The sequence below is a fragment of the Tyto alba genome, unplaced genomic scaffold (genome assembly GCF_018691265.1).
Source record: "Tyto alba isolate M040663 unplaced genomic scaffold, T.alba_DEE_v4.0 Super-Scaffold_28, whole genome shotgun sequence".
NCBI lineage: Eukaryota > Metazoa > Chordata > Aves > Strigiformes > Tytonidae > Tyto > Tyto alba.
The window spans coordinates 21,088,205-21,103,795 of NW_024881302.1; the positions used below are offsets into that span (position 1 = coordinate 21,088,205).

General features: G+C 39.5%; 1 protein-coding gene across 11 annotated transcripts in view; it reads right to left on the bottom strand.

The window, feature by feature from the left end:
• The window catches only part of LOC122153974 (ubiquitin-associated protein 2-like), a 51,472-nt gene that overhangs the window by 19,605 nt on the left and 16,276 nt on the right, over window positions 1–15,591 (bottom strand). For all 11 annotated transcript variants that reach the window (XM_042798625.1, XM_042798624.1, XM_042798616.1 and 8 more), the window contains exon 7: window positions 2,420–2,603. In XM_042798625.1, the coding sequence (XP_042654559.1) occupies window positions 2,420–2,603 (184 nt within the window). The remainder of the gene's footprint in view (window positions 1–2,419; window positions 2,604–15,591) is intronic.

Genomic DNA, 15,591 nt, shown 5'->3' on the forward strand with positions numbered 1-15,591 from the left:
TGCACGTATATAAATATACAATCACAGAGCAGACAGTAGGATATTAAATAATAAAAATTACACATATACACACAGTAGGATATTAAAGAAAAAATTGTCTGTAGGGTTGTGTGTGTATAAACATACACACAGACATATACAAACACCCCTAGGGGCCTTTTTTCCACTAACTAATATCCTGCTAACTTTTAATGGAAAAAATTGAAGTACAAAGACAGCTATTACTAACAAAAAACATCTAAAACACCATTCATTTGTATTTATCAATTTATTTTCAGAAAAACAATAGTTGCTTCAGGAATTATGTAGCATTGACTCCAAGAGACATAAGTTCAAAACCAGAAGAAGGTTCACATAACACATGGCTTGTTTCTCATTCTTTCTCTTAGCAACTGCTTCTGCCTGCCACAGGGCACCAGTATTAATTTATTAGGTGAGGCAGTGCTTTGGTTTGACTCACTATGGTATTTCTCGCATTTTTATCTACATGACATTAGTTCAACCAATTAGAACTGCAGGGTACTTGCCCCATAACTCTGCCAAAAGCCCCAATACACCCTCAAAAGACAGAGCTCAAAAAAAAGGACAAAAGAAGAACATCCGTGAAAGCCTCAAAATTAGCCATACTTCTACAGAATCTGGTGCTTTAATCAAGGCTGTTTCATACCACTACACTCCTCCAAAACCCATTCCCTCTTTGAAAAGATGAATCGGATGAATCAGAACTATCAGTTCAGTTTTATACACACACTGTAAAATACGAAAACAAAGAACCCCCTGATGAAAAACATCTGCAGGTAATGTCATTTTAGAAAGCAACTCTCCTTTGGCACCACCTTTTTTTCATAGCTGACCAGGCCTGTAAACTTTTGGCAGTAACAGTGGCACCAACAGTCATCTATAACCCAAAGACATTTAAATGTCTCCCCGAAAGGTGACCGAAACTGGTTCTCAAACATTTACACTGACAAAAGTTATACCTTACATCTGAGGTCAAGAACATAACTTACCATACGGTATGCAATAAACATAATGAACACTGAACAAAGGCAAACAAAATAAAGCCATAAAAACATGTATGGTTTGGTTCTCAAAAAGCCCCTCCCCTCATGTGAAACTGGAAGCAAGAGAGATTCTGACCATAACAAATATTTTAGTGTTCTCTATGGAAATAGGCACAAGAAAATACAGCAGTTTTCATAACAAAGCTGCAGGCTAAATTATAAGCCCTAAGGGCAAACACTTCTGGCAGCACTTTGAGGTGTGGGACCAGAATAAATCTCAGCAGTTTCATAGATTATTTTTACTTCAGTTCCTTAAAACTGTTCCGCATCTGCAGGAATTACAATGACACCACTTCAGGCAGCAAGGAAAAATAGTTCAGCCCAACATACAGTTTTAAACCACTCCTTCGCTCACTCTCCCACATCTTCTAATAAGCCTTAATTCACCATCTGACCAACAAAAGCTGCTAGCACAATCAAGTCAGACATGCTTGGAAGTCACAAATCATCTTTTCACAGCATTTGGTACCTGCCCAACAGCATCAAACCTCCAACTAAAATTTCCACCAATGTACACAGATTTTCTGCAAACAAATGTGGGGAGATGATGTTTCTAACGTGAATGGAATAACTCTTGTTATTTGGCATATTTGCCATTTTATTCAACATAAAACACTAATGTATTACTAGAGAAGCAACCGTGTCCTAGCTGTGAAGCAAGGAAAAAAAAAATGGTAACCCATCAGATTAGTTTCTTACATTAGCAAATATAATACCAAGGTAATTATAAAAAGTATAACCCAACCAGTATTCCTTCAGGATGTCACCTGCCTGAGGATGAAGCTCAAGTTAAGCAACACTGAGAAAATCAGACAGTGTAAGTGAGCTAAGCTGTGCTGAATGTATTTCCAGGAACACTGATCTGGTATTTCAAAGTGTCTTAAGGAAGCATATAAAAACCACACACTTCCCCTGTGGAATTATTTCTGGTTTTTAATTTTAAGAAATTCAAATGTAAGTGAAACTACAATATTTCAAAATTAGCCAGGAAGTAAAACTGTTAAACAATGATTTGAAACATATGACACTAAACAAACAGCAGGCACTGTGGACATAGTAGAAAAAACAAATTGGGGGAATGAATTCAGCTGACATGACTCAATTATGAGCACATTGAAACACAAAGTTGTTCATATACCATGAAAACTTGAGGGCAGCAGCTGCTCTATCATTAAGAGGCAGCCCATAGCTCATACTTCGCTGTCAGAAACAGCCTAGTCTCTTCTGAATCTTTCTCCTAATTCTAGTTAATGTCAGAAAAGGGGACCCTGGTGTCTGACAGCCCCATACACAATCACCCTCCTGTTTGCCCTCTCCCCAAAACTGAACCGCTTTCAGTACAACTCCTACTGTACCTGCTTAACTGGGAAAGTGAGCTGCTGGCCAAATCACTGGACTGAGGCAAGCTGGGCAACGTTGCTGTGTGCTGTGATGCTGAAGGGAGAAGCGAAGCAGTAGTGGATGCCACGCTAGGCAGAGAACCAGCAGAAGGCAGTGAGGGAGAAGGCTCTGTCTTAGGTGCTGGAACTGATGGAGTAGCTGCAACAAGTTAAAAAGAGGCATTCAAAGGCAAATTCCAGCACACCTGATATCCCAGCCTGGATTCAGGAACACAGTAGTATTCTCCCCCTGGTTTACACAAATCTGACCATTAAGAACCAGTAACACAATCAAACAATCTGGCTATTAAGGAAAATTCAAACTGTAACAGAGCTATCATTTTTTACCTTTAAGCTCTTCACCTACAACAGACTTATAATTGTCACTGCTACATGTAGTGAACTACAGTCTTCTGCACTTCACCTCTCACTCCAGATTACTAGCTTTTGCTCATAAATGAATCCTCATTTTAAAATTGCTTGCATTTGGTTCTGCAAACAGAAGTCATCTGCACTTTTCAAGGCACTGTACAAATCTACTTTTACCTACAGCTCCTTTACCTACACAGCACTTTTGATAATGAAGACTGAGATCACTCAGTACAAGGGCACATATACTTTATCAGTTTGGAGTATCCAGTCAAAGGCATAACGCAGTAGAATAAAAGAAGCTACAACAGGAGGCCATGTTTGAGCATAGCATTTAGCATTTTTAATGGTTAAAAGGTTGTGTCCTGGGTTGAGTGAGTGGTGGAGTTTTTTGGTGGCAGGGGAGGGGGCTATAGGGGCGGCCCCCTGTGAGAAGCTTCTCAAAGCTCCCCCAGCTCCACGTCAGCTCCACTTCTGTTTGGGAAATTGAGCCAATCGGCTGCGCCTCTGCGATAACGTATTTAAGAAGGGACGTGGTGACGGGCAGTCGGACTTGTGAGGAGGAGTTGCTGCAGCTGCATGAACACCAAGGTCAGTGGAGGAACGGAGGAAGAAAGGAGGGGGGAGGTGTGCCGGAGCAGAGACCCCCCTGTATCCTGTGGGGAGACGGCAGGGCGGCCCCCCCTGCCACCCATGAAGATCTGCAGTGGAGCAGACATTGATTTATGGCCTGTTGTTCCTGCTCGGCTGATCAAGGTTCTGTGCCCGAAGCAGCACGGGGGTCTCGTGGGAAAAGGCAGCCCCGCTGCTGTAATTCAGCGCTGGGAGGATTGCAGCACGCGGGGGAGTCCCACGCCGGAGCAGCTCGGGAAGGGCTGCAGCCGTGGGAGGGAATCCAGTCGGAGAAAAGTTAGTGACCCATGACGGAGCAGTGTGGGGAACGCTGCGGCCCATGGGAGGAACTCATGTTGGAGAAGGTTTGTGGAGGACTGGCTGCTGTGAGAGGGGGACCACGATGGATCAGGCGGTAACAAGTTTCGGACACTCCCCTCACCGAAGATGAAGGAAGTGGCAGCACTGACTGCACCCCCCATTCCCTGCCCCTGCGCCACTGGGGGAGGAGGTAGAGATACCGGGAACAGAACTGAGCCCGGGAAGAAGGGAGGGGTGGCTGGAAGGTGTTCTCAAGATGTGGCAATGCTTCTCACTGTCTCACTCTCTTATATGCTGTTAGTGTCTGTAATAAATGTATGTCTTTTTTTCTTCCCCTAACGAGTCTGCCTTTTCCTCGTGACCATAAAGGGGAATTTTTCCCCGTCCCAGTCCTATCTTGAACCCCAAACCTGGCTCTCTGTCCCTTCTCATTGCCGGAGGGGAAGGGAGAGAGAGGTGCTGCATTGTGGTTGGCTGCCAACCAGGCCCAAACCACGACATCTGAATTTGTTCAAAGTAAATGGTGTCCGATTTCTCATTTTATTATTGTGGTCTGTAACACATTTCTACCACGATGTCACCCCTCACTGGCTTCTCCTTAGATCCTGACACACACGGAGAGCCCAAGTTTCCCAGGCAGTGTGCATTTACATGCGTGAACTTGAAAGAGACATCCCTTTGCCCTGCTTCTCTCTTCCTGAGGTCTCTCTCATTCTTGCCTTTACTCTCCAACCCTATACACCACTTTCTCATTCAACTGTGGGTTGTAGTTTTCCTCTGCTATTTTATCAGTGGAAAACCAAAAGATAATTGTGGGGCTGGAACACTCATCCGGTCAGGAGAGGCTGAGGAGGAAGAGATGGCTTTAGGGCAACCTTGCAGCAGTCCCCAATACCTACAGGGTGGTCACTAAAGGGATGAGGCCAGGCTCTTTACTGAAGTGCATGGCAGGAGGATGAAGAGCAATGGATACAAGCTGAAGTCAGACAGAGTGTAAAATAATTATTTTTTTCCCCATGAGTACAGCCAGGCAGTGGCACAGATTTCCCAGAGAGGCTGCAGTCTCTGTCCTTGCAAGTTTTCCAGATCCAATTGGTTAAATCCCCAAGCAACCTGGTCTGATATCAGGGCTGACCCCTGCTTTGAGGAAATGGTTGGACTGGAGACATCCCTAAATTCCTTTCAATCAGAATTATTCTATTATTGTAAGAGTAGCTTAGTATAAGAACAGTAGCTTGGCAAATATGAACAACTACACCAGGTCAGCCTAACGTCAGTTTAAGCAGATAGCAAATAGTATGAGTAACACAGTACAACATGGAGGAACACCTTAAGTGCGAAGCAAACATTAAATACATTTTTTTGCTTTTGATGAGGTAGGATTATATGATCTGACTGTCTTATACAGGTTAAAGTATTTTACATTATTAAGGTAATAAAAGAAGTGTCTAGTCCCTAAATGCATTCCTCCTCTCCTTGATTCACTGTTCACTCAAACCTCTCATCTGCAGATGCTCAAACCTTTTCTGAGATTCTGTTGCTAAACTTGGTAGGTAAGATAGGTGACATTTCTGCTCTAACAGAAAAATCACTATTAAATTTTTTTAAAATAATGTTTCATCCTGATTTTACACATTTACCTTTCTTATTTTACATTTTTTAATTTAATTCCATACTGCGTTATCACCACTAGCTACTATTCTCTACATATCAGTGTAACACATTAACTTGACTTGAGATACTGACCTTTACTTGCTTATTACATCACTTGACTGTATATTTAAATACAGTTCTTGGTACTGGGAAAACTTACTCTCCTGGAAATGGGTTTCTTTAATTCTCATGAGTGCATACCCAGTATCTCAAGGTCAACAACTTTGCCTTTTTTCTGCATATATATTTTTGAGAAGTTATAGAGTTGCCCAAAATAAAGCCAAAAACCATAAAAACAGAGATTGAGAAACATATAGTGTATTTTTTGAACTCATTATGGGAGAAAATTAGGAACAGGCACAAGGTGAGCAGAAAATTATATATTAACTTTCAAAATCTTGTTTTATAAAGGAAGTTATGTATTAATGTAATGGATTTGAAAAAGAATGAGATTCTAATATGCTAAAAGAAAAGTAAAAATCTATCCTAAAAGATTTACCAATAATTTCACAGTGGATTCAGTGAACTGGGAGTAGAAAATATTTAATCTTCCTCCAACAGTCATTTGCTAGCATCATTGGACAAATAATATAGTCACATAAGTAAGAGCAGATTAAGCTTGCCCTGTAACAGGCACAACATTGTCCTGTTAACTTTTCCAATATTTTTCTAGAGAGTCAAAAATTCTGAATATTATGCTTACACCTCATTATATTGAGTAGTGTCAGTATCTGCACAATGACCTTAGAACAGACACCAGTGCATCTTGTGGAACCAGACAATGAGCTCAGCAATGTGCAAGATCAAGTGCTGGATTTACAAGCTCACTGTGAAATCTGAAAGGCAAGATACCTGTAATTTAACATTATCCCTCAAAGATCAGGGGGGAAAAAATGTTTCCTACTTGATTCTTAATGGGTAAAAGAACATGGGTAAAGTATTTTGGGCACAAGTTTCCTGAGGGGATAGAGTTTCTTCTCATCTTTATTTACAGACATTAAATTCTCTGTTAACATCTCTCCTGGCACAATGCATGTTTGCAACATAGTCAGCATCTTAGCAAGAGCATTACAGTCCTAGCTCTGATCATAAAAGTCCTTAAATGAACATTAACTGAAATAGTTTTAGTTGCCACTGATTTTCTCGACCTTTGTACAATTTTGTCTGACAAATTCATGTTCTAAGGCTGCGCATTGCTAAACACCATGGAAAGTGTTCTAAAACAGTAGCTTGTGCTATGTTAACATCCCCGGAGCTACAGTCATCCGCTGAAGGATTACATGCTAGTCAGAACATATTGTGTTACACTCTATCATGCCAGATCTGCAGTGATAAGTTTATTCAACACTAAAGCTGAGTTTCTGAAGTGACAAGCCTCAGGAATCAAGCAACTGCAAAATACCCATGTCCAGTGTTCCAAAAACATAGCAATGCTACACATTATTCAATCAGGCCAATGACTTGCAGCATGTGCTTGCTTAATACTTGCTTAAGATAAAACGATGACAATAACAATGTCAACAAAATGCTTAATCCAAAAACTACCAAAGTCAAAAGACTTCTTTCCATCAGCAGGTTTCAGATCAAGCTGTGAAATATGTCAGTGCACTCTGTTCCTGACTACCACCAAACTCACTGTACACTACCACAAACTTAATAATGCCTCTGTCATGACCACCAGATTTTTAATGGCATACAACCTTTTAGAACTTTTCTTGGTAATCTCTCTCTTTATGATGTGATGTCTCTTCCCATTAGCCATGAATATTTATCCCTGGAATCTGAGGTCATGGAAATAGCTGTGACACAGAGGATACCAGGACTGCAATAGATTTAACATATCTTCTTTGACAGAGTTAAAATACCACATGGCATCAAATGCAAACTGCCTCTAAAGATCAGTCTTGTCCCATATGAAAGGATCCTTTCTATAGGAACAAGCTTTGTGAGAAAGCTGAAGTCCTTGAGCTCTTCCTCCAGAGAAGGGAATTAGCTTTTTGTATCTACAACCTGCAAGTACCTTTATATATTTTTTCTCTTTTCCCAATATCAAGATATATTGTGCTATTAAATAGAGTTTCTGAATGCTTCCAGGGATTTTAATCAACTATGCTGAGACACCAATAAAGAGACTGAAAGTTGCATGACAAAATCCTTCTTTTTATAAAGAAATGATTGTTATAAAAGGCGAGTTTTATAACTTGGAGTTTTCCTCCATGAGCTCTTCTTTCAAACAAATTAGATAAATAGGTGAACCTCATTTTACAGGTTCATCTATCTATCTGGCAAAGGAAAGTTTGGTGCTCAATTCTATATTCTAGAAGCTTATTTTATACTTTCAAAGACATATAGTTAAAAAGAACAATATAATCTTTCTGGGAATGAAAAAGAAATCAAATGTGGACATGGTACATTAGCTTAATAAAACTCAGAAAAGACATTTAAGAACTCTCTGGCCTGAGGGTCCCTTTAAGAACAAACACAAATAGTTCTGTTTTTACATAATCTTCTTTCACTAGCAATAGACACAGGAGAAAGTGCATCATATTCCTTCAGTTTGAACCAGACAGTGGTATTCAGATGACAACTACTTGTTAAAACGTATCTCAATTTGAAAGCAGTTTACTGAATTACCTCTATTGCCACTCCATGTCGATATAGTTTTGTTTCAATAGATCTGAATTCAAGTTATTCCTACCTTATGTTTTCCATGTAAAGTATACAGAAAACAGGCTAACATTATGTCTGTTAAATATTAAAAACAGAACAGGATTTATGTGCTAAATTTACCTGGAAAATTAATGGAACTTAGGGGCCCAATTTTCTTCTGTACTTCTGCGAATCTCTTTACCTCTTTGCTCCTCTTCCTACTTTCATATAACATCTTACTTACCGCTAGTATATTTGCCTATTAAATTTGCCAATTAAATTTTCCAAAATAGTTGCAAGTTTCTACATCGTTAAAGTCCTTAGATTTCCTTTGTGGGGAGTAGGAAGTGAGAGCATGTTGTAAATACATCTTGTCAGAAAACTGAATATATTTATTATTTAAACTGTCTATACTAACTAACTGTTGTGATACGAGCTTAGAGGGTAACTGAGCACCATGCAGCCGCTCACTCCCACCTTCCCCTTCAGTAATGGGAAGGAGAAAATAAGCAAAGGCTTGGGATTCGAGATAGGACAGGGAGGGATGAATCACCCATTATGGTCACAGGCAAAAGACAGACTGAATAGGAGGAATCCAAAAAGAAAACAATTTTATTACAGAACATTAAGAACAGACAAAGCAGGACACTGAGAATCATTTCCATATCTTGAGAACACCTTCCCCCCACCCCTCCCTTCTTCCCGGGCTCAGTTCTGTTCCCGGTATCTCTACCTCCTCCCCCAGTGGCGCAGGGGCAGGGAATGGGGGTGCAGTCAGTGCTGCCACTTCCTTCATCTTCGGCGAGGGGAGTGTCCGAAACTTGTTACCCCCTGATCCATCGTGGTCCCCCTCTCACAGCAGACAGTCCTCCACAAACTTTCTCCGACTTGAATTCCTCCCATGGGCCGCAGCGTTCCCCACACTGCTCCGTCATGGGTCACTATCTTCCTCCGACTGGATTCCCTCCCACGGCTGCAGCCCTTCCCGAGTTGCTCTGGCGTGGGACACCCCCGCATGCTGAAATCCTCCCAGTGCTGAATTACAACAGCGGGGTCTACCTTTTCCCACGAGACCCCGGCCTTCTTCAGGCACAGCACCTTGATTATTTCAAGCAGGAGCCACAGGCCATAAATCAGTGTCTCCTCTACCGTAGATCTTCATGGGCAGGGGAGGGGGCGCCCTGCCATCTCCCCACAGGATACAGGGGGGTCTCTGCTCCGGCACACCTCCCCCCTCCTTTCTTCCTCCATTCCTCCACTGACCTTGGTGTTCACACAGGTGTTGCAACTCCTCCTCACAAGTCCAAGTCCTCCTTCTAGGTCCATTCTTAAATATGTTCTTGCAGTGGCGCAGGTGATTGGCTCAGCCCTGGTGCAGAGGTGGGGTTGACTTGGAGCTGGGGGAACTTCAAGAAGCTTCTCACAGGGGCCACCGCTGTAGCCCCCTCCCCTGCTACCCAAAAACCCCACCACATATTGAAACCCAGGACACTAACCAATACTGCTGGTATTGATCAACATCAAAATTAACTCCATGCATAAGTTTTTGAATTAAGTTTTTATAGACCCCACATTCAATGCATTCAAAAATTTTCCATTTGTCTGGTACTGTTGATAGTTCAAAATCACCCATAATAGCAGCCCATATTAGATTTCCACTATCAACATTATATTATAAATAAGGCTGTTGGGACACTATTATGCCATTCATGTGTTTTTGAACTATCCTGCATCACAAAATAACATCAGTAGTGTTTGTCTAATACACAAGGAGAAAGCAGGAGAAAAGTTAATAGTATCACCTCTTCTGGGCAAAGTACTTCTGATAAATGCTAACAATGAGCTTCTGGTATTACGGAAAAATAATACCTATATTTAATTGGAAATTTTGGAAGTAAACCAGTGAATTTATATTCATTACAGATAATAAAGTGCATAATTAAATTACTTTCTGTAATAGATTCTAGCACCTTGACAGAAAGCTGGAATTGCACAGTATTGCTAATTGCTCTGACCAGCAGCATCCTGTTCTTTAGCTGTAATATTCAGAACTTTTTAAAGTTCTTGGGGTAAATTTGCAAGATAAAAGCCATCATTACAGCTTTCAATTTCCTTGCTTGCAAAGTAATGAATAGTAAGTTTCTGAAATCATTATAAGCTTTTCCATAACTAAGCTTTTAGCTGTGTTTCATGAGTCACATTAGACTACGCAGACAATGTATTTTTGCAGTTATGTGTCCAGCTGAAAAATGCGTGCAAGCTTCTAAACATGACACAGAAAAACTTGCTAGTGACTAAGGCCCTAAAGTGAGAATACTTCTGTTTTCAGAGAACAGAAGACAGAGAGAATGGGGAGAAGCTCTTTTCAGGTGACTGAAAACTATATGGCCTAAAGATACTGGTAACTCTAGTGCTCTGGTCAAATCAAAGGCTTTATTTATGTTGTTTTCTTATCTCTGTTAATTTAGGAGCTTGTTTTTAGTTTTTACTTCAGAGTCCCAACTCTATTTTTCTATACACTCTGGATCTATGCCAATAGGGTAAATCAATTTATTTTGTGGTTTCTCCCATCTTCTTTCTTGAAATTAACTTCCCCTGTTCCTTTCAACTTCCTTGCCTTTGTAGGTGAGTCTGAGAGGCTGAAAGTGTTGCAATCATCCATAAAATTGGATTAGACTGTAGATTTCCCCAGCAAACTATGTCATTGTGACTCCAGCCTCATAGAAGGACCAGCTGTAAGACAACCAGATAAGAGCATAAGAACTGCCACATCACACCCAGTGAACTGGTAAGGTAGTAGCTTTTCTCTAAGGGTGGCAAATACCACATATTTATAAACAAGGTGCTCCAGCCCCAGAGTAGACAGCTACAGGAAAAGCATTCCCCATGGAGGGCTGAATATAATCCCTTTAATTAAAGTCTAGTGGAAACCTGAGAACTGGAATGTTTAAAATAATTTATTGCTAATTCCTACTCAGTTTCTGGTGTCTCTGCTTTGATTGCCAGCAACAGTACTCCTTTCCATATGACTTTGGATGTGGCTCATCAAACAGCCATTGCTGGTCAATACATTGGTTGCTGTCTTCGATGCGTTTCACATTACTTACTGTTTCAAGAGAAGAGTTAAAGCACCATCACCAGGGTGTTTAAGATAATATGTTCTGCATATAATATGTAGGTTTGGTTTTGCCTTGAAACTTGATGTTCATTAAAGTAACCTTTAGAGATTGCTTACAATAATTTGGCCCACAATTAATAGTTTCTCTAGTCTCTCAATAATGGCTATTTTCAAAATGTAGCATAGAACTTTTTATTTGTGACAATTGATTACCATTTGAGTTAATCACAATTGTGAAAAAAAAAAAAAAATCAAAACAAAGAATCCACAACAAAAAAAAGCCACCTGGAAAACAACATGTACAAGCAACAATCGCCTCTATGTATTCAAAATATGTTATGGCAGTTGCTGTTGACCAGCTGCTAAAGTCAGCAAACTAAATAATCCCAGCACTGGCTTTTGTTGAAGGTTCTTTCCCCACAGTAGAAAACAGACAACTTCTTGGTACTGAATAAAGCGAAGTAGTTCACGTACCATCTCTCTCAGTACGTATTAAAAACAACTTGGCTTGTGTATTAAAAGAAACATCTAATTTCTATATATTCTACATTTGACAGAATGTCAGCTAAAGCTCTTTTAGTGCAGCACTATGCTAAACCCAAAAATATTTCCTTCTCAGGAAACATACAATACCCTGTTTTGCTCAGCAACAATCTTCTTTACCAGTCATTTACAAAATTGCCCAATATCACCTGATTCTTCCCTCAAAACCAAGTCATCTTCATATCACACAATCTGTACTAATAAAAAGCTAAGAAGCCAGTGATGGCTAGCAGATAACCTGAGGCTACTCATTCCTGATATATAAATATTATGTAGTTAACAGACATGGTCAAGTGCCTATTTTTACATACTGTAGGACCCTTTGGTCCTTACAAACATTAGTTAATTTTTGACAACTTTCTTAACCAAAGCAGAATCAGCTCACCAGGAGTAAAGTTCCTAAAATCCCAGAAGGAATGTTAAATTTGACGGTAGTCAATATTGAAAAGCAGAGACATCTAAAATACAACTTTTCAAAAAACAGCTTTTTAAGCGTTCTTGTTGTTTGTTTGTTTGTTTTTGTTTGTTGTTTTTTTTTTTTTCCTACTGCTTATCAAATATACATCCCCATGAATCTCAGCAGAAACAATTTATCTAACACTGAGTGACTTTGAAAATTTACCATTCAAACAAATTTTGTCACAAAGAATATAAGTCCATCCTAAAAGAAATAAAAATCTATCCTAGAAGTGGTCAGAAAATTTTAGGGCTCTGAAAAGACAATAGCTCATTATCAATATTCATGGTTTTTTTAGTTGGCTGACAAACTGCCAAAGACATTCAATATAGAACAATATTATCCTATGTGAACAATATATCACAGCTAAACAAATGGAGCACTTCAGAAGGAGTAAAGCAGGGAAGATAACAGGAAGCAAGGGTTAAACTACTATTGACATTTCTTCTGAGGGTTGCTTTGTCCTTCAGCACAACTTGCTTTTTTTAATATCTGGGTCAGCATAACTAAACTGTTGCTTCTTAATTACACCGAGTTTCTCACCCTACAGTGTTATAGTCATCTGCCATTCTCCACAAAGCTGTCTCAAATCTCAGCTACAGTGATAACCTAATAAAAGAAAATTATTCTCTCTCTTACTCAAGGAAAGGATTTTTCTCTTGCTCAAAGAACTTTGACAACACTCTCATTCACCTCTTCTCTTTTCAACTCGCTACGGAAGGCTTGCTTAAAGCTGAAGTTTTCTAAAGTGATCCTGCTCAGTATGAGTTGATACACTTTTTTTCCTTCAAATATGTGTGTGCCTATATAATTTTTATCAATGTTAAAGTGAGTCTTACACACAAATGTTTTAAAAAATAGTTTCAACTAAGAAAGTAAGACAAAACAAAGTGAAACCAACTGCAAATCCATGATGTGGGACTGGATGCCAAGTCAGACTCTTCCAGATCCAAAGATATTTTTTGTGACTTATGTAATAACACATACATAAAAATTAGTATTAATGTTCTGTCTCTCACAGTGTAGCTCAGATTGGCTTGTGAATAAGTCTAATCATGAAGGCTGAAACATGAATAATAGCTGCAGTCTCTCATCCTGCAGCAAATAGCCTCATTTCATCACATTATTTATCTTTTCTCTCTTTCAGCATATTACTGTACTAGGAGGTTTTAAAGGTAGCCAAATAGCTCCCATTTCTACCATCATTTATATTTGTTTATGACTTATTTGGCAAAATCAGTATTTTGGCTGTGCTCGAAGAAGCTACCAGTTGCACTATACTCATCTAGGTAAGGAAAACCTGCATTTTGTGTGCAGGAGAGGGTGAAACACTCATACTGTCTGACAAGAGGCCCCTAGCTTGGAAGCAGCTGACAGTACATTTTCTGTACACTCACTGCATCTTTGCCACAATTCCAGGTGAGTCTCACACATCTCTGTATATTGGTCTGAAGTATTTGTAGTTATAACCTAGCCTAGGATATCTAACCCATCAGCCTCTGCTACTCGTAAATGTACTGCACCTGTCGAAAGAGGTTGGCCAGTTTTCTTATGTTGAGATTTTTTTAATCCTACGTTTTCCCATTGATCTGTGTAAACTCAATAGCACCATTGTCTGTAGAAGTATGACATTTTCTGATTTGTTAAATGTGCCAACTCCAGTGTAGGCAAGTTTTTTGTGAGGCATTGGGTTGAGGAGGCATCTAGCAGAACTCCAGTGTGTCACTAACATGTATTTTTCAGCCAAAGTCTCACCCTTTATATTAACTCTAAAATTTAATTATAAAGTGTGCCAGTTTTTAAAATAAACTCCATTCCCTGTTTCAAGAATTTAAATTAGATACCAGAGGTAATGTCTGCAATCTTTAAATGGATTGATTATGTAATTTAGTGCCTGATTTATAAGGACTGATGTCCTTCTGCAAAAAATGTCTTTATGCAGGCAAGAACCTGCCACTGGCAATACTCTTCTTGCCCTAACAACTATAAAACATCTGACTAATATTAACACCTCCATGTGCAGGTGATAACTTCTGTGAATGTAAGCTTGATGAATGCTTCTGAAACACATACCAAATAAATGCAATACATGTTTAATGACTTCTAGAACGAGTGTGAGAACTTTTAACATATTTTATGTGTATGAGTCATCCATGTGAAATCTGAAGCATCTGACTGCATACAGTAAGAAATAGAAAGACCAGATATACTATACCACCTATAAAGCTCAAGTATAATCTTGTCAGCCTCCCCATGTTTGAAACCATTAGCTCCTGCTCAATTGTGAATAAGAATGTAACTATTCTGAGTGGAGATGGAGAGATAATCAGGTCTGTCTTTTCAGGATAGCACAGAGATGAAGCCAGTAACACCTAAACAAATTTCTTAACTATCTATAGGTTATTGTCCCAGGGATGCTTGAGAAACCTTCAGATTAAACTCTGGGCTTTTTAGATAGTCAAGAGCACTGAATTTGTCTACTCTGCAGACAAATGGCAAGAGATGCACTGGTCCCTAAGGATATGGAAAAAGTGTATCTGTGATATATGGATCCATTCTGGCCAGCTGTGAGGCTGCCTACTCTGCCACCAGCACAGCCCCTTTCCTGCCAGTGTCAGCTGTTCGTTAGCTTCGGAAAGAATTCATGAACTATGTTGAGTTTTGCCTGAAAAAGCTATCTGCTCAGCATAGCTGGGGCAGATCTGCTGTCCCCATCCATCTGTGGCTCTAGGCAGCTGCCCATCTTCCTTATGTCTCCAGCTGCACTTGGAACTGCTACCTCTGCAATTAATTACTGTAGAAAAAGTTTCACACACAAAGTTTAAGAGAGAACTCAGCATTATTTTTTCCCTCCTCCCAATCTCAACATGTATTAAATAAGCCAATTAGGTATTCTGAACACTTCAATTAACAAATTAGTTATGAACTGGAAAAAATGGTCATGCTTTCTGTATTTGTTGGGCTACGGAAAATTAACATAAACTAATGATGCTTTATTTTTATCCAGTTATTTGAGCTTCACCTTCCACAGACTTTGTTTCTTGGATTGTGTTTTGAATGAAAAGTGTGATGTCTTCTTCTTTTAATGTTATTTTTTCAACACATCAGTCTGATCTGGATGTACACTGGTAATTTTTTTCCCCTTTATGATGTTTCTTTTTCCTGCACCGTCACAAAATCTGCTATGTTCTTGCAATGCATGTTTTTTCCTACTGCCCCATATATTGCTCCAGAGACTTAAAGAGCCTGTGGTTTCAGAGGAATGAACTACTGCAAACATTTTTATTTGTATTTTTAAGAATTCCTTCTACAAAATATAGATATTTATGAAAAATGTTTCATTAGGGCCAGATCACTGAAGCACAGAAAAGAAAGTGCTGCGGTCAGCTGAGTGGCAATCACATCTGTCTTCAAAACAGAGATACA